Source organism: Salvia hispanica, chromosome 1 (assembly GCF_023119035.1).
Source record: "Salvia hispanica cultivar TCC Black 2014 chromosome 1, UniMelb_Shisp_WGS_1.0, whole genome shotgun sequence".
In the NCBI taxonomy this organism is placed as follows: domain Eukaryota; kingdom Viridiplantae; phylum Streptophyta; class Magnoliopsida; order Lamiales; family Lamiaceae; genus Salvia; species Salvia hispanica.
Window position 1 is genome coordinate 7394695 of NC_062965.1, and position 22941 is coordinate 7417635.

At 35.5% G+C, this 22941-nt stretch overlaps 2 protein-coding genes across 10 annotated transcripts; one reads left to right on the forward strand and one right to left on the reverse strand.

Moving 5' to 3' along the window:
- Nucleotides 1-2603: 2603 nt before the first annotated feature.
- LOC125201435 (TNF receptor-associated factor homolog 1a-like) lies at nucleotides 2604-11680 on the forward strand. 9 transcript variants are annotated; one of them, XM_048099545.1, is made up of 14 exons: nucleotides 2617-2737; nucleotides 3371-3615; nucleotides 4280-4391; nucleotides 5141-5247; nucleotides 5315-5383; nucleotides 5460-5589; nucleotides 6188-6346; nucleotides 6869-7217; nucleotides 7480-7592; nucleotides 8081-8225; nucleotides 8597-9051; nucleotides 9133-9340; nucleotides 9861-10616; nucleotides 10764-11680. In XM_048099545.1, the coding sequence occupies exons 2-14, from the start codon at nucleotides 3429-3431 to the stop codon at nucleotides 11436-11438; spliced, it is 3465 nt and encodes a 1154-aa protein (XP_047955502.1). In that variant the 5' UTR covers nucleotides 2617-2737; nucleotides 3371-3428; the 3' UTR covers nucleotides 11439-11680. The 9 variants fall into 9 exon arrangements, with proteins under 9 accessions (XP_047955497.1, XP_047955502.1, XP_047955501.1 ...); XM_048099540.1 differs by having other exon boundaries at nucleotides 2604-2737; nucleotides 3386-3615; nucleotides 9861-11680; XM_048099544.1 differs by having other exon boundaries at nucleotides 9133-9304; nucleotides 9861-11680.
- A 6519-nt stretch (nucleotides 11681-18199) lies between these two features.
- LOC125186230 lies at nucleotides 18200-18847 on the reverse strand. The gene has a single exon (XM_048082585.1). It carries the CDS (start codon nucleotides 18845-18847, stop codon nucleotides 18200-18202), a length of 648 nt encoding a protein of 215 aa, XP_047938542.1.
- Between the last annotated feature and the right edge of the window lie 4094 nt (nucleotides 18848-22941).

The window sequence follows — 22941 nt, forward strand, 5'->3', positions numbered from 1 at the left end:
CGCGGTTCATGTAGGCCTCCATAGCCTCGTTCATCCTCCGTTCGTACTCCTCAGGATCCCCACCACTACCGCTACCGCTACCACCCGCGTGATCCATCGCTCGATGATGCTCTTGAACAGAAAGTTAGAGAGAGATAAAACTCGTTAAAACAAGTGGTGCAAATGAAAATGAAACGAAAATCGCGTTTATATATGATTTTAAAAAAAAAAAAAATTGAAAATCGGCGTTGGCGATCGCTGGCCGATCGGGCCTCCACAATGGCGGCTAGCCGATCGGCTAGCGTTTCGGCCAGCGACGAGCGATCGGCGAGCCCACGCCGATCCGTCGCCGATTTTGCGCTGGCCGACGCAATGGTTCGGCTAGCCGATCGGCCAGCGCGACGAATCGGCTAGCCGGTCGCTAGCCGACCATTGCGGATGCTCTTAACATATGTGCCTCATTTGTTATACCATGGACTCTATTTCTTTTGGGGATATCCTACCTAAAAAGTAAACCATTTCCTTTATTGGAAAAATATATCGGAATTACTTTCTCTTACTTTATCACATGTTTACTCTCTCTTAGTTATGTACTGTAGTACTTTATTTTCTGATCACTTAAATCTCTAAAATGCCTGCTAAAAAATGTTTTGCTTATGCCGAGATAGAAGAAAGTATAATAATATTAATACTCCCTCTGTCCCAAGGAAGATGACCCTTTTCTTTGGCGGTACGATAATTTATGTAATATAGTTTTGTGTATTAGGTGGAGAGAGTAAAGTAAAATAGAGGAATAAAGTAGAGATTAAAGTATTTCTACTTTTAGTAATAAGTCATCTTGATTGGGACAAACCTAAAGAAAAATGAATCATCTTCGATGGGACGGAGGGAATACTAGTTAGTTACTTGAAATGTTTAAATCTCTAAATGTAACTTGTTATACTAAATGATTATTTGTCGCAATCGAACATTATAAACAACATTAATAATAGTGACAATGGCGTGTAATAAAACTTTTGGATAGTAAAATGCAAAAAGATTATTATTGACCACCAAATTTATTTTTAGATATATATATATATATGGGCATGTTAGGGTGCCACCACTCCTTAAAATAACACCATACCACCATTCCTAGCTAATCATTTGTACATGTGGACGAATAATAAGCTGCCACGTGGCAAAAAAAAATCTGAAAAAAGACGGTCAACAATTTGCTGGTCTTTATCCAGTAATATTTCTTATCCAACAATATCCGACACACTATACAACAATCTATAGATTGTTGCGTAGTGTTTATAATATTGTTGTGTAGCGTTTATAATATTGATGTATAAGTGGTGTCACGGTGTCATTTTAAGAGGGGTTGTCATTTTAAGACAAACATCTATATATATATATATATATATATATGTGAATATCTTTAGTTAATGAAAATTTATTTCTCTTTATCTATCCATTAATATTATTTTTTTAATGTCGACGCCGGAGTTCTGGGACTCTCTACACATGTTTATATATTTAACTTTAGCAACAAAAATTTTGGTTGTTTTCACAATGTAAGTATTCTTTAACACTTGATGTTTCCATATATTGAATATGTTTTCACATCCATATGCATGATTGAATTCGAACAAAAAAAAAAAGAAACTCTTCAAGTAAATCTCACCTAGATCCGCAGTGCATATAAAGTTCAGACTTCATGCCATCCAGAGCAGAGACCAGCACTAAGTTCAAACTTCATGCCATCCAGAGCAGAGACCAACACTGAGGTCGACCATGGTGGCCAAAGATTTATGGTTTCAGCACCAATCAATCTCACCTAAGGCTTGGCCTTAGGTGCTTCCATCGTTGTACCTTCTCCTTTGCCCTCACGCAACCGCCTTCGTCTCTTCCTTGTTTTTCTTTCTCCCCCTCTCTTCCACCGCAGCACTCAGCTACATCGCCACATTCATCTCTTCACTTTACTCTTACGCCATTGTCTTCGTCACTTCCACTCACCTCTCTTTAGTGATTAAATAAATAGTAATAATTAATGCTCTGAAAATCATGACAGAATATGAACTACATAACTTTGGATTCAATGAAAGTAACGATTAATTTAATTTTATAGTTATTCTCTCATTAACTACGTAAATATAATTCCACGACATTAAAACACAACGTTACTAAAAGGTTTATAACAACTTTGTCGCCTAATTTAACAAATTTTAAATCAATTTTTCAGTATGCTTATTTAGACATTCTATCGTGTTTAGAAATAGAATACTGTTGCCAACATAGTAAAAAACCCTAAAATGTAAGCCAATCACATTCACTCTTTCACCAGTCAAAATAAAGCAAATTCCAAAAATAATACTCCACTTAGAAATGTATTTAATCAAACCAAAAAAGCCCCATCCCTTTTGAAAAAGTGATGATATATCCCATTTATTATAATTTATAATATTGTAGAGGGAGATTATGAAACTCATATTTTTGAAATGAATTGTTGAATTTAAAAATTTTGTAGTGCATGTTGATCAATTTTCTATATTATTATTTTGAAAAGTGAAACCCTACTCGTAAATTATATTACTACAACACACACAAACAAGAAATTAATATATAAACAAGTGTAATAAAAATTGTGAGAAATTGATTTCCTTCGCTTCTGCTCTTAGCTGCTGCTTTTTTCTTATACCTGCGACCTCTCTAATCTCTCTTGACTACTCATTCGCCTAATTATTCAACAAAGCTTCCTTCTTTCTTAATTAAGGTCTGTTTATGCCGCTCGATCTGAATTGCACAATTTTGTTATCTTCTCTCGCGTCTATTTTACTGATTTTCATTTTTTGATTTGGTTTTTTCATTTTACATTTTTTCTGGATTTTGAATTAGGGTTTGGGGGGTACTGATATTGATTATGAGTATTACAGGATGTTAATGGTTTCTGAGGTGGTTTGTGAGTGTATCGTGTTTTCAGTTTGAAGTCGAGGATTGCTGGAATTTTTATTGATTGGTAAAAATCACTAGGGTCTTGTGCAATGGATATTGTTTCGGAAGATTTTCTCGATTCTTCTTACTGTTTTTGGTTGGGTTTGGATGGTAGGATTTAGGGTTTATTGAGACTTGCCTCATCTGATCTGTGCTTTTTAGACTTTATGAGGATATTAAGGATTGGAATTTGTCGTGTCGCCCGTTGAAATTTTGGTTTGATCGTTGTATCTATTTGTTTGATTACTGTAATTCTTATATGTCAGATGGATTGCATATCAAAAGCTTCATTTCCAGTGTATTCAATGTTTCTATAATGAGTATTTGATTATGTATAGTCATCTGGTCACTTGCCAATTGATTTAATCTTATCGTATACACAGCTAGCTCTTATCTGTTCTGAAATGAGCTTTAGTGTATATCAAAGCAGGTGACATTAGAGGAAGTGTGCTGGATATTGCGGAGTGGGGGAAATGGCTGGAGTTGCAATTGAGGAGGGCGGAGCTGGAAGATCATTTGAAGGGGTTTCAACTGGGCAACAGCAGCCACGATGTCAAACTGGGGAAGCATTAGCTGAATGGAGGTCTTTAGAGCAGGTTGAAAATGGGAGTCCATCTACTTCTCCCCCTTACTGGGACAGTGACGACGATGATGATGGAGGTGTGCCATTTTTTGATGTTGTATATTTCCTGGAAACCTGAATTCATCATTGATGATAGGAAATGATAGGAAATGCATGATATTGGTTGAAGATTGCACACTCTGATCCGTCTGCAACATCTCTATACTCCTCCTGTTTCATGTTTCCAAAGTATATTCATTTGATTAAGCTCAGGGTTTGAAGGAGAGTAGGAGACCTTTAATGAATCATTGAGATCTGAGAGAATATATGTTGAAACTAAAGTTACAGCATAGATGTAAGCAAGAAGAATCCAAAAATATATACTGCTTTTTGTACAAGAGAAATTCCAATATTTGTATTTTACATACACTACCTATTTTTCGTCCAAGGAGAAAGAGAGAAAAAAGAAAAACAGAAATAATTTAACCTTCCATGGGTTGGGATGCGGTGACACTAGTTGTGGATCTGGGGATAGCCATTTATTCAGTAACTGTTCTCCATTTAACATTGTGTGGAGAAATCTCTTTGCTAAAAAGCATGCAGAATTCTTTTCAGATTTTGAAGCTGCACAATTTGAGCTATTTATAACTGCAATCTATTGAACTTTTGATTTTTGGATACTGATCTCATCTTTATCATTCGTTTGTTCAATAAAAAGTCTCTAACCTTGCAACGCTTGTTTTGTCACTCATCATGCTGCAGGACCAAAGCCACCCGACTTATATGGAAAGTATACTTGGAAGATTGATAAGTTTTCTCAAATCAACAAAAGAGAACTTCGTAGCAATGCATTTGAAGTTGGAGGCTACAAATGGTATGGTCTCCTGTCAATTTTCCTTCTGCCATTGCAGTGCGTAAAGATTCTCAGTCAGCTGTATAAACTGACCTGTTGACTTCAGAGTCGTTGTTATGACATTATTATTTAAGCTGATTTTGTGGACCAGGTTAGATTTTAAGCTTTTATGCAAAAAACAATTTATTTTATGCAACACTAATTATAGTAATCCATTATGAGGCATCTGAACCTTTGTTTATGTCAGTAAACTTGGTTGGCGTCCTTTATAGACTTCTAGCTGAAGTATAATACATTAAAGAGGGAGCTAAATATCCTAATTCTTTTGTGTGTTTCTTTATTTATATATAATTTTAAACTCCTTTTTGAGAGTTCAAATGTGTTTCCAGAGGCTTTGGCAGATATGAGTATGGGTGTGGCTTTTTCCATCGGTAATTCTTCTCTTCTTCAAAATCAAATACTAGTAAATATTCACCCAAGGAATTAAATTGAATCAATTTGGTCCTAAGTAATTATCCTTACAGTTTGCTTGATCAACCCGTTTAGTTTGTACAGTTCCTAGTCATTTACTATCCTTTTGGGAGTGTTGATCACTTGATCTGCAAACTATTATGCCTTCCCTCTAAAACTACTTATTTTCTGTCAGTTTTATGTAATGCAAATATGCAATGGGCTTCTTGTGATGCACACTGCATATGTAAAACAATGAAATAGGCAAGTGTTGAACATGCTGCTCATAATTAATAGATTTTGTCAAATTTGGTTGATAGGTATATTTTGATTTATCCACAAGGATGTGATGTCTGCAATCATCTCTCTTTGTTTCTTTGTGTAGCAAATCATGACAAGCTTCTTCCTGGTATGGCACATTACAGTGGTAATTCATAGAAACTTTAGTTTGTTGATTTTGGCAACTTGCATGACTTGGTTTCATTGATGAATAGGGTGGAGTCATTTTGCCCAGTTCACAATTGCTGTTGTGAATAAAGATCCAAAAAAGTCCAAATATTCTGGTATTTAATCAATTATTATAATTTATATCTCTACCACCAAAACCTTGAAATTGACGCATTTGATCAAAACTTGAAGATACGTTGCATCGTTTTTGGAAGAAGGAACATGACTGGGGATGGAAGAAATTTATGGAGCTATCAAAGGTGCTGGATGGGTTTATTGATGCTGATACTTTGATAATTAAAGCTCAAGTTCAGGTTATCAGGTATAATATCCATATCTCGTCTTTCAATATTGATTGCATTATATAGTTTTTTGATAAGTAAGAAATCAAGAGATGAAAGTCGATCTGTTATTGTTCTGTGAATAAGAGATTTTTCTCGGAATGCTTAATATGACAGTCGCTTGAGCTTTGCTTATGTAAAAGCACAACTATTTGAGTTTCTTAACAAATTCAGGCTATTCACTATGCATTACTCACTATCAATGTGAGCATTTCCTTTGATAAATGTTTCACTCCAAGCATGTTTGGATTCTCCACCAAACTATTAGTAGCAGATATCTTTTTCTGCATGTAAACTGTAAAGCCAGTATTTTGTTTTTATCTGAAAAAGTTTTCAAATAAAATATGGACTTTTGTAAAGAATACAACTGAAACAATTGAAGATATAATAAAATGGTGTAAAGCCAGTATTTTGTATTTCTCATAAAAGCTTTCAAATAAAATTTGGACTTGTGTAATGAACATGATAACTAGCTGCTTGCTTTTATCTTCTTTTCTTGCTTGCATATGTGAATGGCCTTCAACTTATCTGCATAACTTGGTTAATCAATTTCACGGTAAACCTTAATGCTACTTGCAGGGAAAGAGCAGATCGACCTTTTCGTTGCCTTGACTGTCAGTATCGGAGAGAACTTATAAGAGTTTATTTAACGAACGTTGAACAGATTTGTCGGCGTTTTGTGGAAGAACGTAGGACAAAACTTGGAAAGCTACTAGAGGATAAAGCTAGATGGTCTAGGTATTGTGTTCATGTTTCTGATTCTTTCATCATCACTTCCTTTTCTAGGAACACACTGGTTTATATATTCTTTAATTGAGCTTCTTTTTTATTCAAAAGCAGTACTTTGCATCATTTATGTTGATAATTCTGTAATGGCATTGTAGATTTGTTGAACGATAGCTTAAAATATAATTTCTCATTAAATCTAATACTTTACTTTTTCGGGTTTGAGATATATCGTCATGACATATATTCTCATATGCAAATCAAAATTTGGCTGTCGTAAACAAGTGGATATCCTGGAAGGACATTGATCTAAAAGTACTATATTAAGGTCGAATTTTCCCATGTATTTCCTGATTATATTTCCTCTAGAGTGGACGAAAGCTTTAGTGTCCTTGCCATAATTTTTTTCTGAAATCGATATCTCATATTTTGTTCCTAAATTTGACAATATCTGCGAGCTATTTTCTTTTAACTTGATCACTATCCAGTGGTGCGATACCAGCTAAGTTTTTACATCTTCCCATCAATTTTCAGTTTCTGTGCTTTCTGGTTGGGTATGGACCAAAGTTCTCGTCGCCGTATGTCACGAGAGAAGTCAGAATCCATTCTGAAAGTTGTTGTGAAGCAATTTTTCATAGAAAAGGAGGTGACATCTACACTTGTCATGGATTCTTTGTATAGTGGTTTGAAAGCTCTTGAAGGTCAGAATAAGGGTAAGAAGAGCAAGGGCAAGTATTTAGAGGCAGAAGAGTTACCTATTCCTATAGTTGGCATGGAGAAAGATACATTCATTTTGGTTGATGATGTATTGCTATTGCTCGAGCGGGCTGCTATGGAGCCTTTACCTCCAAAGGATGAGAAGGGACCCCAAAACCGTACTAAGGTCTGGTTTTTAATGTCCAACTCTTTGTGCTTACCATAATCCGTAGCCATTTCTTGAAATTTTTCAATGAGTGCACGATTTAGCACTGCTACTATTCCGAATGCTGGGAACATCAATTGTATGACCAACATCCTTGCCCCCGTCAATTATTTTTGTTGTTAATGCCTTTTTTCTCCTTCGATTTGGTTTTGAATTGTTTTCGATAAACATCTTCCACGACCTCTCTTTATGGACATTCTTATTTGGAATTCTGTTGTTTTAGGATGGGACTGTAGGAGAGGAGTTTAACAAAGATTCTATTGAACGTGATGAGAGGAGACTTACTGAATTGGGTCGCCGAACTATTGAGATATTTGTCTTAGCCCACATATTCAGGTAAAATATTCGATTTTGCAATATGCACTCACAATACATAATATTAGGAGTTTATGGCTCTTAAAACATCTTATATTGTGTTGAAGCTATATGCTTGAGTAGATTTTAGCACACAAAGATTTGTCTTGTCAATTTACTTGATTTGAGACTTGAGAGAAGCTGTGATTTTATGAAATATTACCGCGGCATCAACCTGCCTCTTCTTTATATGAAAAATGAGGGATAGGATATTGGAGGTTTTAACTGGATAGTTTACTTTTAAATTTTTTTCCTTCACCAAGTAAAAAGTTCGCCATTTTCCCTGGTGTTTACTTTTTTTATTCTCAGAGTAGATTGTTTGTTCCTTCATTACTTTATACTTGCCTAATGGCTTGTTTGCAATTCGTCTCCTACTTTTCTCTTTAAGTTCATATATAGTTAACATTAATTTTTAAGTATATATTGCTGTTTCTATTTATTATTAGTTGCTCTTTTTGTTGCTATTACAGTAAAATTGAGGTTGCATACCAAGAGGCTGTTTCCTTGAAGAAGCAAGAAGAACTCATCCGTGAAGAGGAGGCAGCTTGGCTTGCTGAAATAGAGCAAAAATCCAGGCGAGGAATTGATAAGGAAAAGAAGTCTAAAAAGAAACAGGTTTGTTATGACTCAGTTGTACATGGTGATGTTGAGGACGTTCCCTTCCAGGGATGTTCAGGGCAAATTGCATGCATGAAGTAGTTTTGGTTTTATCTAACACTTGGAACGACAGATAATTCTCTCTTTTTTTACGATTGAAAATGGTTATGAATCTTCATGCTCTGCCTCTCTTGATTTTTCTTTTATCTGTATGCCATGTTCACTTTTCTTGTATTCACATTTTGTTAGTTATGTTTTCATGACACTCCTTGACTTTCATCTCTACTGTTTTTGTTACTCTAAAATACTAGGGAGCATGTTGGACTTATTCAAACTTAAGAATGGGGTTAGGAAACATAACATACTGTCTGTCATGAACACATTTTCAGGGAAAACAGAAAAAGAATAATCGAAAAGGAAAGGATAAAGTAAAGGATGACAAAACCAGCTGCACTGTCCACGACAAGATCGAGCAAGAAATAATAGAGATAGCTGCTGAGCCAGAAATTATACTTGAGAAAACCGAAGCAGTTGAAGATGCTTCTGATGCATCCGACTCTGTAGATGGTGTTCCTGAAATACTCCTACCAGATTCTGATGACAGAGATGTCAGTCCTGTCAATTGGGTGACAGATACTTCTGAAGTGCATCCTCCCATAGAAGCGATTGGCAGTGCGACTAGAGGTCTTCCTGCTGTGCAGAATGGCACAGATGGAAGAGCTCTATCTGCTGTAGATGATAGCTCTTCAACTTGTTCCTCTGACTCTGTGCTTTCTGTTAGATCTGGGCCACAGAGAGGCAATTCTTGTTACGATAAAATTAAAAACCAAAAGTCAGCGACCACGTAAATATTTCTGCCTACTTATTTCTGTATTTACGGCTATTTCATAGTTCTAGATGTGACATCTTAAATTCGTATTTCCAGAGGGAGGAACAACCACAGCAAGAAAACTTCTAGCACATGTGATTGGGTTAATGAAGAACTTAGGCAGCCATTTGAAGCTGTTCAAGATGCAAGGAATACAAATGACGCATCTCAATGTCCAAGTTCTGTTGACAATCTGTCCCAGACCGCTAGCCGGTCTTTTCAGGAGAAGGTGAGGAATGGGAATGTGCATGAAGCAGGGAAAAAGGTGCATTTCTTATATTATACTCCCTCTTAACCACTAATAGTGTCCCAAAACCAATTTTAGCCTGTCCCATTATAATGTCTCAAATGAAAAAATGCCTATAAGTTGTCTTAAGTGGGACCCCTTTTATTTATCGCCTCAAAAACTGCATTCGTTGATTTCCATGCCCAGAGCCTTTTGAGAATGTATTAATGTGACGGAGGTAGTAGTATTTTACTACTGTATCTTTTCAATTTAGTGGAAATATTAGATAAAGCTTGCACTGGAATCTTGTGCATAATATTTTCAATTCCATAATTGGTTTCATATGACATTACTGTGCATTGGTACATGTCTCTAGTTATCATACATTTCCCTCCATGCTTCAATACTTATTGATCGGGTGCGTGATGGTATCAATTTCATACTTCAATAAGTGAATTTTCAGCTACGCACAAAAGTTGCTGTGTCAAGGGGCTTACTCAGTCGGTTATACTGTGCTACCTTTTTCAATATAATTGATGTTTTAGTTTGGTTTTTTTAGGTTGAAGAAACTGGTTCCATGCATAAAATTTCAAAAGCTAAAGACGCCATCGAAGTTAAATCATGTGGGGATAGTGTTGCACATGTAACTTCCTCGCCCAAGAGCCCTTCAAATGGAACACCGTTAGTTGCTCCAGTGAGAGTGGATACGAAGAGCAATGCTCCAGTTAGTCAAGTCCTGGTCAAGAAACCATCTTCAGATAGTCCTAAACAAACTGGTAACACTGTCCTTTCGGCAAATTTATCTGAAAATACTCCCTCACCTAAACCTGTACCACATAAGTTTGCTTCCTTAAGACCTGCTGACAAGCCTGCTGGACATCAAAAGCATGTCACAAATGAAAAGATTCCGACACAGGAAGTGATGGAGCCCCCCCCACAGAAGGTTGCAGCCTCAAAACCTGCTGAGAAACCCTCTGTCTCTGGATATCAGAAACCCGTTGGAATGGAAAAGCTTCCCTCACAAGAAGTGCCAGTCACATCCGACAAGCCCTCCATTCCGCCTATACCTGTAGTGTCAAGACCCTTGAGTGCCCCTCTAGTAGCTGGTCCTAGGCCTGTGGTTTCCATGGTTTCAATGGTGCAAACAGCACCTGTGCTGGCACGCTCAGTTAGTGCTGCTGGTCGGCTGGGCCCCGAAAGTACTGCGTATGGAACACAGAGTTACCTTCCACAATCCTATCGAAATGCAATGATGGTTGGTCCTCTTGCTGGAAGTTCGTCTACCTATTCTCAGAATCATTCTGCCACTTCAGTGGTAAATCCGTCACATTCTTACTCACAGGCACCCACACTTGGATCTGCACCTCTATTTTCACAGCACAGCTCCGATAGAATGGATACTAATCCGACCAAGCCTAGCCTGTCGTTCGGAATCTTGAATCACCATGATAATGTGTTGCAGAATGGGTCTCTCTGGATGGATCGCCCACAGAGAGGGGTGGACGGTAACAGAAATATACATGGTGATCATAATTCATTAGCAAATGATCTTCATGGTCTCAAATTGAATGGACCGATGCATAGCAGATCACAAGAACACCTCCCATCCGAGTATCCAGCCTGCACCTCGGGCCGCCTAAACCACCATGTACTGCCAGATGAATTCCCACACCTCGACATCATCAATGACTTGCTCGATGATGGTCATGGAGTTGGATTGGCGTCCAGAGCTAACTCTGATTATCAAATGTTCAGCAGTTCGCCCCATCACATCAACAGGCAGTATACCTTCCCCGGTGACCCCAGTATGTCTAGTGGGGCTGGCCCGTCAGCAAGTGCGTGCAGGTTCGACAGAACAAGAAGTTATCATGATGACGGTTACCAACACAGCTACGGTGTTCCTGGGAGAAGTTACGACACACTCAGGGATATGGTCTCACCGGCTAGTTCACGGCCGTATGTGAATGGGCATGTCGATAGTTACATGGCGAGCCAGTGGCAGATGGGAAGTTCGGATGCACCGTTGTTGAGGAATATGGACAGTGATGGCTATCCTTATAATTTACCAGAGTATCAGAACCTCAGTGTAGGCATGAATGGCTATGCAGTATTCAGACCTTCATCAAATGGACTTTGAAAAGTTGGAAATAGAATGTGACGATGGCCTAAAACTCAGCTTGTACTACGAAATAATTTATATCCAAGGGGAAGAAAAAAAGATGTGATGGTTTTTAGATTTGAAGTTGAGGTTGTAACCTTTATGTTAAAGATTACATCTTGTAAAGGGGTTTTTCTGCTTTTTTTTTTCTCAAATGTTAATGTTCCTGAATAATGTTGGTCTCAGTTTAGCATTTTCTTGAATTTGAATTCTTCCTATCATATATTGTCTTATTAGGGGAGAGAAAGAAATGCTTGAAGCTACATGGGAGATTGACGGCACTCCTCTAAGGGTCGGTTTAATACATGAAATTGAAATTATACAGAATTAAATTGAATTGAATTTGAAAATTTTGAAATCTAATTTGATTTTAATTTTTTTAGTAAAATAAAGTTAATTGATACTCATAAAATTGAATTAAGAGTAAAGGCCAAATGTGGTCCCTAACATATGACCGTTTTATCAATTTGGTCCTTAACATTATCATTTTGATTATTTGGTCCCTCACAAATAAACTCGGACCCGAATCGGTCCTCACTTAACAGAACCGTCAAAAAATAGACGGCAATTGCAATTCGACTATATTAAATTACGAATGGTAATTTATTATACCTAATTATAATTCTTAATTCCTATTAAATTACAAATTATTCATTTCATTTTGCAAATGATACTATCTTTTTTCCAATTTTTTGCTAATAGGAAAAGAATTATAATTAGGTATAATTAATTACCATTAGTAATTTAATATAGTCAAATTGCGGTCATCGTCTATTTTTTGACGGCTTTGTTAAGTGAGGACCGATTCGGATCCGAGTTTATTTGTGAGGGACCAAATAATCAAAAAGATAATGTTAAGGACCAAATTGATAAAACGGTCATATGCTAGGGACCACATTTGTATACATACATTGCACACATACATAATAGATAAAAATATGCACACACAACACACACTAATAATATAGGGTTGGGAATTCGGTTCGGTTTTAAACGAACCGAAATGTCGGTTAACTAACACCTGAAAATGCTGAAATCACTAATAGTAACTGATAACAATTAAGATTCCGTTCAGTTACTAACCGATCGGTTAGAATTGATTCAATTCACGTCTTGTTTACTCGCCTGAATTGAAATTAGCCCAAAAAATATATAAAACGTGGGAAATGCAACTGGTGAGATTCAATCTTGAACCAACATGCAAGGCAGATGCCCAACCGACCAACTACGTTGCTATTCTCTTTATGTTTATTATATGTTGAATATTAATTATCTATATCTCGTATATAAAATTAAAAAGTAAAATAACCTGCTCAAGAACAACTAACTAACAAGTAACAACCTACTGTAAATTGCTCACAAATTTTATACTATAGACATTCAATACTAATAGTAGTAGTACCAAATGTTGAAGTCTAAATTTCCAACAAATTTTACAAGTACTAAGATTGTAAGACTAAGTATTCCGAGCAAATGTCTTCTTCAAAATTATCAACATTCAAAGCCCAAATATTTAAAAAAACATTTCCAAGTTCAAAGTTTCCAACACAAATGCAAGATTGATTTAACTTTGAACACTCGAAGTCGTTGCCAATTGTGTATTTGTATCGGCATTGCCCAGTGACCATGTCACTTTGCTAGCCTTATGGAGTTCGTTCATCGCTGTCACAAATAATGAAATAAAATGAAGAAGAATAAAGAAATCAAAGATAAGTCGATCTATTTGTGACTTGGGTAAGTGGTGTTGTTCATTGTTGTGTTTATCCACCATTGGAGTTACTTATTTCTTGCACAACTCAAATAAGTCAAAATTGACTTTTTCAACTCTTCCACCAATTCATTTGCCCGTGCGTCACCATACACCATCTTCGGACTGTGTTGCTCATGCTTCATGTTTTGTCTAAGATCCAACAATGCAACAATGTAAATAATTTTGTTTATATTTGGATATCCTTACCAAGCTTTTCCACCATTTTCTTAACTATTTATCTGAATTTGATGTCATCATCTGCAAGATCATCCTCCAAGCTTTTAGTGATAGTGAAAATTTCACACATCACCATAAAAAATGAATAATGATGTGACATACTTGGTGCCAGAGACGAGACTGAGTCGGAACAAAATTTTAGCTTGGGATTAACGTGGAAAGATGATGAGTAAATGTCGCACATTTTGGCAAAAATTAGCGTAGTTTATGTTTTACAAGTTTCGAGTGGAGGTGGCATGTGTTAATTAACTAGTCAGCAAATTAGTTTGCAGATATTAATCCGAAAATTGCTCATGTACACGTCAGAAACATAACACAAGAGAATTCTTCATTCAAAAACTTTGAAATAAATTCTCCCTAATAATAATATTCCCCAGCATGAAACACGAATTGGTCAGGTCAATTAAATCTAACTAGCTTTAGTCCATGCAGTTTATTTTGAAAAATAAATATTCACAGTTGATTGGTCAAATAAATGCTAATTTCTCATTCCATACTTTGTTTTCAAGGTTATGTAATCATTTTATTCAAAAAAATTGAGAATGTGCTGAACTTAATATGTTTAGTTTTCAATTTATTGAATGAAAAATCCTCTTTTTTTAACCCTAAAGATAATTAAATTAATGAAAGCAGGTGTTTACCGTCTAAGTTATAAACAGATAGGTGTATAGTCATAATCACTTCAAAAACCTTAAACTTTAAGAAAATAAAAATTGAGACGCAATACTTGCGTTGATTTTTTTACAAAAATAACAATAATTTAGGACACTAAAGAAAACGTTCCAAATTAATGATAAACTAACTTATTTTTTGTTTTTTTAGGATGCTTCTATTTACGTCCTCTAATTTTAGTTGGGACACCAACAATAAAAACACATTTTGAAACGTTGGTGGTATATTTAGAAACACAAATTAGTGTCCTTGATTACATTAAATAAGTGTCCTTGGCGGATTTTTTTGTTGCAGTAAATTAGCAAATTAAAATAAAGTACAATTGAGGTGACATAATATGAAATTATGAATAGGATGCAATCAAATTTATTAAGTATAACTGTACATTTTGTTACGTGACATACAAAAAATATAATCTAATAATCTAACTTCAATGGTTCCTCCGAGTAAGGAGAATCTATAAAATAAAACAATGAAAAAACAGGGAATACTATTTTTGTCTCAATATTTCATTTTAATGCAACCACGTGTATAGTAATAGCTATACACATGTATTACACTAGTAAAATGAAATCTTGAATTGAAACATGGTAACAAATAGGTTATCCCAACGAAATGATTGAAATAGAAAAAAATAAAAAAATTATGCTACAAAAATAAAAATCATTGCTCAAGAAGTTGAGCCCTTCTCCATAACTCCACCACTTTCAACTGGTGGTGCGTGGACGAGGCCACGTCGGAGGCGGCCGGCAAAGTGCTTCTCGTTCAACGGGCAAGGAGGGCCACCTTGGCCGGGGATGTACGTGCACGAAGAGGGCCCGGAGGGTGGCACGGGGCCACGTGGCAGAGACTCGAGCAATAGGAGTTGGCTCTTAATTAGCCATTTCTCCATAGGGAGAACTCTTGCAGCATTTGATCCATTTAAAGATATTGATACGATGCAAAAAATTAGGAAAACATTGAGGGTTAATGCACCCATATTTTGAACAAAATATTATATGACTAGCTATGTGAATGAGGAGATCAAAGAGGTGCGCGCGATATTTATAGGCCAATTTTTAAAGAAAACTACTCATGTTTTAGTTGATTTTTATTAATTTTTGACTTGGCTAGCTAGTTTATGTGATGTTGTTAATTGGTATACTTTGACATTTTGAATATATGATGTGTTGATTTTGAATATTTTTAGAACGTGGAGTTTGACTAGAATTGAACTATCAAATCGTTAAAAAATGTTGGCAAAAGATAGAAATATTGCTTTAGCTTGTGTGTAGATTACGTGGTCAAGAGGGTAGAAGGAAGGTGGGCTGGTCTTAGTGAAAATATGAAAAAGTAAACCATACCCCAAACACTATCTATTTATGAGATGACTATAATACCTTTTTAATGGTTCACATAAAGAAAGATATAACATTCATAATTAAAAAAATACAATGGTCAAATGTAAAACACTGGAAAACAAAAGGAAAATTATCCCCACAAATTTTCAAATCCTAAAGAGGCGAAACGAAATGCCTACGAAATCTACATCCCTTCTTATGATGGAGTACTTAATAAAACGGGTTAGTGAAATTTTGATTGGATTCATTTGTTGTAAAAGTCGAATGAAATATGTAATGATATATCATTTCAAAATACTAGTAAAATGGGATGTGTAATATGGAACGATGAGAATATGATTTTAAAATGTAATAAATGAAACTGGAAGTAGTAAGTCTTGTTGGAAAATTTTATAACAATAAGAAATTTGAATGTTTGAATTAAGTTATTTTATTGAGTTAATTAATGTGTTGGTTGACTATTTCCAAATTCTAACTTACTGCATATTTTTCAACCTTTTCCCACTTTTTTAGAATGGACGTGTAGATTCTTGCGACAACCGGTAACTTGGTTAGGAGTAGAATTAATTTCATACTTGTATATCACGGAATTGACCCCATTTTAGCAAACCGTAAATAGTTCATTTATTATTTTATAATACCCTCTCCGTCCACCTCCAAAAAGAACAGATAAGTTCATTTTGGTCTGTAAAAAAAAAAAATAGACTAAGTTCAAAAAAGAAAATTTTCAATCAGTACTAATCCTACGCATCATTCTAAATGTGGATCTTATAATCCACCAACACTCATTTCACTACCTTTTACCTCTCTCTCTTACTTTTCCTCTCTCTATCTTATTTTATGAATTATACATTAAACTCGTGTCATTCACAAGCTTGTCTATTTTTCGTGGACGGAGGGAGTATCTCCTTTTACGGCTAATAGGCGACCATTTTTTTTTTTGTAAGAGCATCCACAAATGGGACACCCTATACCCCGCCCTATAGTCCTCCACGTCAGCATTTTATCCTCCTACCCATTCACCTGCAGTTAGGGGTGGTTATTCGGTCGGTTAACAGACCCCAAAATTTCATCAAAAAACTAACCGAAACCGACCTGATCTCAAGTTCGGTTACTTAATTAACCGACTCGGTTAGAACCGGTCGGTTATCGGTTATAACCGAACTAACCGAATTATGACGAAAATTGTTTATGGTTTTTATCTTTTCATCTACTTTTTTATTATTTATTATTATCATTATATTTCTATTTACAAGTAATACATAAATTGTTTAGGCACTTTAAAAACATAACTTTAAATGATCTAAAATATAAAAACTTTTTTCCAATAATAAGTGAAGGGTTATCCTATTTTTAAAATAGTAGTAATGCTTAACCACCTTATTGAATTTGAGAGAACTTATTTATAAAATCCTAATATTTAGAAACTTTATAAGCTTTAAGTATTATAAGTATAACTGATAGTAATACACAGAGGCAACGCAGAAATGAACGGGAGTAGGGGCTAAATTCTCAAATTTTATCTTAAAAATAAATTTGTAGGTAACTTAGATTATTAATAGGGGCTTTTATATAATAATGTGTATAGAATATGAATAAATTTTAGAACTTTATAGTAGGAAATAATTTAAAAAATGAATTCATTAGGGGCTAAAGCCCCTCCCCCATTAAGTGTAGGTCCGCCAGTGGTAATACAAATTAAAATAAATATTTTTGACATTACAATATGAGACTTTGACAAAATTTGGAAGTAAATTACAATTTCTTCTATTATGACAAAGTTTGAAAGTAAATTACAATTTCTTTTATTATTAATTAAAATATAATTAAAATTAAAATTATTTATAGTTTTAACTTTTAACTTTTCATCTAATTTTTTATTATTATTATTATTATTATTATTATTATTATTTTATTTTTATTATACTCCTATTTACAAGTAATACATAAATTGTTTAGCCACTTTAAAAGACTTAAAATATACATGATCTATAATTTAAAAACTTTTCTCCAATAATAAGTGAAGGGTTATTCTTTTTTTTAAAAATAGTAATGCTTAAGCACTTTACTGACTTTGAGATATAAATGTATAAGTATAATACTATAATTGATAGTGACACAAATTAAAATGGACTTTTTGACATTGCAATACGAGACTTTGACAAAATTTAGATATAAATTACAATTTCTTTCATTGTGACAAAGTTTGAAAGTAAATTATAATTTCTTCTAGTGCTAAATAAACATATAATTGAATTAAAATTGAATTTAATTCGGTTGACGGTTATCGGTTATAACCGATAACCGACTTGGAGCAAAACGTAAAACCGGTATCGAACCGATAATCGTAAAATTTCGGTTATCGGTTAACCGATAACCGTCCGGTTCCGGTTCGGTTCTCGGTTAACCAAATAACTGAAAACCGTTTACCCACCCCTACCTGCAGTAGGGCGTCCTATAGCCCGCCCTATAGCATTTCATTTGTCTTTTGTATTTATTTTACTTTTTATTAGTATTTGAATATAATAAAATTGTAATTTAACACTACAAAATAAAAAAGAAACTTCATTTTATTGAAAGTCGAAAGAGTACAATACGAAATACTTAAAAGAACTACAATTTCAATAGCGGTTACGTGCCCAAATTTCTTCAACCATGTCAGACATGAGCCGAGCATGGTCTTGTTGGTTGCGCATTGAGGCATGTGCTGCTAGAACCTCATTGTAGCCCATCGGTAATCTTCAAACGTGGGGCGGGGTCGCTGCACCGGAGCTAGGTCCACCGGAGCTAGGTCCAGCTTCCTCATTGCCCCAATCGGTGACTCCAGTACCTTCGTCTTCGACTATCATGTTATGCAAGATGATGCACGCATAGATGACATCGGCGATGACTTCCTTGTACCAGAAACGCACCGGACCTTTCACTATTGGCCAACGCGCTTGGAGCACACCAAATGCCCACTCCACATCCTTCCGCGCAGCCTCCTGCCGTTGTGCAAATAAAGCTCTCTTCCGATCCGTTGGGCAGATGATCGTCTTCAGAAAATCAGGCCACCATAGGTATATGGCATCGGCTGAGTAGTATCCCATATGATGTCGGCGGTCGTTTGAAGTGAACTTGATCATCGGTCCATTGCCATTGCATTGCTCGGTGAGGAGATACGATGTGTTCAGGAAGTTGATGTCGTTGTTTGGCCCCGCCACACCGAAGTATGCATGCCAGATCCAGAGCCGATGGTCAGCGATGGCTTCGAGGATCATCGTCGGGTGGCTGCCCTTGAATCCACTAGTAAATTGGCATCTCCACGCCGCCGTACAATTTTTCCACTCCCAGTGCATACAATCTATGCTCCCTAGCATTCCAGGAAAGTCGTGCACCCTCTCGTCCATGTTCATCGGGGTCTGTCAATCGTTAGCGTCGGCCTTCACAAAATATGTGTTGCAGAAAGCCTCCACAACTCCCTTACAAAATATCTTTAGGTACTCGCGGCCATTTGTCTCGCTGACGTGAAGATACTCGTCGAACATGTCCGTCGTCGTGCCGTAGGCCAACTACCGGAGCGCAACCGTGCACTTCTGCAACGGCGTAACTCCGGGTCTGTCAATGCCATCAAGCCGATACTAGAAGTATGTATCACGTGCCTCCAACGTGCGAATAATGCGGAGAAAAAGATCTCGCCGTGTTCTAATTCGCCGGTGAAAAATCGTTGGGCCCCACCGTGGTTCATCGGCTAAATAGCAAACAGATGTTGATGAGCTACGTCAGTGGGGGACAAAGGTCCGACGTCAGATTGGCCTCTGGACCTGCTCCGCCTATTCAGGCTCAAGCTCCATTTCGGTCAAGCAATCGGCCGGAGCCTCATGAACGCAATCGCCCGAGTCAAGGCCCGAGTAATGCCCTCCGAGGTACTCTAGTCATCGTCGGGATTTATTTTTATAGAGTGAAAGAGAATTGAGAGGGAAAGAAAGATTGGTGTGTGAAAAATGGAATGAGAAATGAGGTATATATAGATAAGAAAATATAAAAAAAAATTAAAAAAAATGATAACGCATCGCATCGTCCGCGTCCCCCGCAATGGGGTGGACGAGGCGTAATCCGAGACCATCATCCGCGGAGGAAGCATAGGGGGCGGAGGAAGGGTCCGCCATTGTCTGCCATGCTATAGTGGCGGATGATCGATGGGGCGGACGGCATCGGGCGGGCTATCATGTGGATGCTCTAAGTGGGTAGTCCACAAATTATAGTTGTATAATCGAACCTTTTGATATCTTACATTAAAAATCAATCTATAAATATAAATTAACTTAAAATAAATAATATGCTAATCATTTCATAACAATATAAAAAAGTATATCAAATTTTTTTTGTAATATGATTCACCCTAAAAATAATCCACATATAAGGGAGTACGCATTAATATAAGTAGTAGTAGTGTCATACCCAACCCTTCTGACGTATATATTTATAATAAACAAATACATATTAAAGTAAAGAAAACACATATAAATCATTTCACCAACCAAAATACTATAATTGCAAAATCCATCATTTACTAGGCTTATTTACAAATATTCTAAACTCGCACATATAAATGACCAAATATCATAAGCAATTTCACATCCATATGCACATACCTCTCTATCCAGTTTATTATTCTGTGGCAAATCAAGCCTGGTATCTGCCCGAGATTTCCAATATGACAATATGATTTGACCCGAAGGTCCCAATATGATTCGACCCGAAGATCCCACTGTGATTTGACCCGAAGGTCCCAATCTGATTCGACCCGAAGGTCCCACTGTGATTGACCAGGAGGTCCCAATATAATTGACCCGAAGGTCCTAACATGTCCATTGTGATTTCAGAGGCAAGACCGTCACATATGCTCTTTAATCTTATGATTCATGTACTTTCAATACCACATGTAAAACATATCCATTTTCTATCAACTGCATATCCATATTATATTCCATCAAATAATTCCAATACTATAGATAAACATATCTCTTGCACAAATCACATATCCAAATCCTTTTACACCATCAATATCAAATAACGCATAATCATTTCAGTAGCACATCATATAATTCAAATTCACTTCAATTTAATATAAAGCAATCAACCACATAAAATTTGTAAAATTAAAAGTTTGATTTATACATACCTCGATTATAATAAATAATAGTTTAATTGAACTCCTGGTTCTAGTGGCTACATCCTTAATCCTTTTAATTTCTTCCACTAAAATCTTTCTGATGTAATATCTCCATGTATTTCTTCTAACTTCCCCTTCTTCTTCTGTTTTTTTTTTTTTTTTTCTTCCTTATTTGTGCTTATTCTCCCCAAACTTTTTCCTCCATATTTCTTTTTCCTCCTCCCCTTTCTATTACGCCACATAATTATTATATATATAAACTGATGTGATCCATTTTAAGATAGATGCAAACGAAATAGCCGACTTATTTGATTTTTATTAATGAAAAGTGATGACTAAGGAATTTGGCCACGCATGTACTTACTATTGTAATATCTATCACTATTTTAGTTATAGAATTATTGTTCCATGCATACACACGTAACTATTCTTTTTTTTTTCTTTTGCATGTATTTACTTGTCTAAATTATGGAGTATTTAATAGTTTAGATACATATGTCTACTTGAACATAATATACATACATATTTATAATAAATATTAAGTACTCAATTACCTCACCAAATTTATAGTTTATATATATTTTTTATTCGGTACATTAAATACATAGTATTATATATATATGCTACTCATTTTTAAAAAAGTATCATACTAGTCACCATTTATTAAAAATTATCATACTCGCTTGATATATCTATTTTACATAAATAATTTATACGCAAATATATAAAATGAAGCATAATTCGAGTCAGGGATGTTACAAGTAGTATTAATTCTCATAGAGTAGTCCATTTCCATTTTTTTAACATGCTCGTCACTTTTCTTCTATAACAAGAAGAGAAGAAAAGAGAAGAGAAGAGAGAAAGGAAAAAGTGTCTTAGGGTTCACATGTTGTATCTTGTACTCCCTCCGTCCTAAGAAAGATGACCCCTTTCCTTGGGCGATACAGAATTTTATGCAGTTTTATTTTGTGTGTTAAATGGAAAGAGTAAAGTAAGAGAAGATGAATAAAGTAGAGATAAATGTATTTTCATTTAAAATAATGGATCATCTTGGATGGGACAAACTATAAAAGAAAGTTGGTCATCTTTAGTGGGACAGAAAGAGTACTTGTAATTGTGTATTGATTAGTAAATTCGGAGAGGTCTTATTCCTACGGTTTGTGATATGAATCTATGATGCCATAATATAAGAACCCAAAGCTCCCAATCACATCTTGCTAATAATACTCCAAAACTCAACGCACGCCATCTGGAAAAGTTGGTCCGTCCTTTAGTATAAAAAGTACTACAAGCTGATCACATGTCGCGATAGAAATAGTACAACCTGATCACATGCTTACATCCTCTCTCTATTTTCTTTTTTCACTGCTATTGGGGGTAAAGTTATTCCACTTTATTGATGTGTGAATTTTTAGATTAAAGTTCAGAAAGTCCATACTCTGCATTCTCTTTTAAGAAACTTAGACTTGTCGTTTTTACTCGTTCGTCATTTTAAATGCCCCAATTTTTTCCTTTTTTTCGTACGCCAATAAATATCTCATTTCACTTTTATTTTATTTGTTAAGTAGATCCGACATTCTATTAAAGCAGATCACCTATGTCATTTGCTAAAACATTTCCTAAAACACATTCATATAAAAATAAATACTCCCTCCGTCCGCCATTAAATTTCCCATTTTCCTTTTTTCCGTCCGTCCGCCAATAAATATCTCATTTCACTTTTACTATATTTGGTTAGTGGACCTTACATTCCACTAAAAGTATGTCTCACATTCCACTAACTTTTCTACTCACTTTACTACATAAAATCAAACAATTTCTTAAAATTCGTGCTGATCAAATATGGGACTTTAACCACGGACGGAGGGAGTATGAGACATTTAATCATGGACGGAAAGAGTATTACTCAAAAAAAAAAAACACCTCAGCCCCATCTTATTGCTCATATTTTATACTACATCCTTTATACATAGAAACTATTTCCGTTTTAAACCGTCCCTTAAAAATAAAACTTTTCTAAATTTTCTATTTTAGGACGTATACTCCACAGTCTACTAGCACTACTTCCACAATTTTTTGTAGGAGTATTATTCTCTCTTACTTTATCCATTTTTCTTTTCTCCCTCTTACTAAACCAATTTCTTCTCTCTTACTTGACATCTCTCATGTTGTTTTAAAAGTTCCTATTTTTCAAAGACAAGTAGTAATTTTTTAATACTCATTCCATCTCCATCTTTAATATGTGTCTCACTTTGATCAGCTTTCAATTTTAAGATATATACAGGAGAGTAAATGAAAAAAAATAGTAAAATATGAGTCCTTTATACT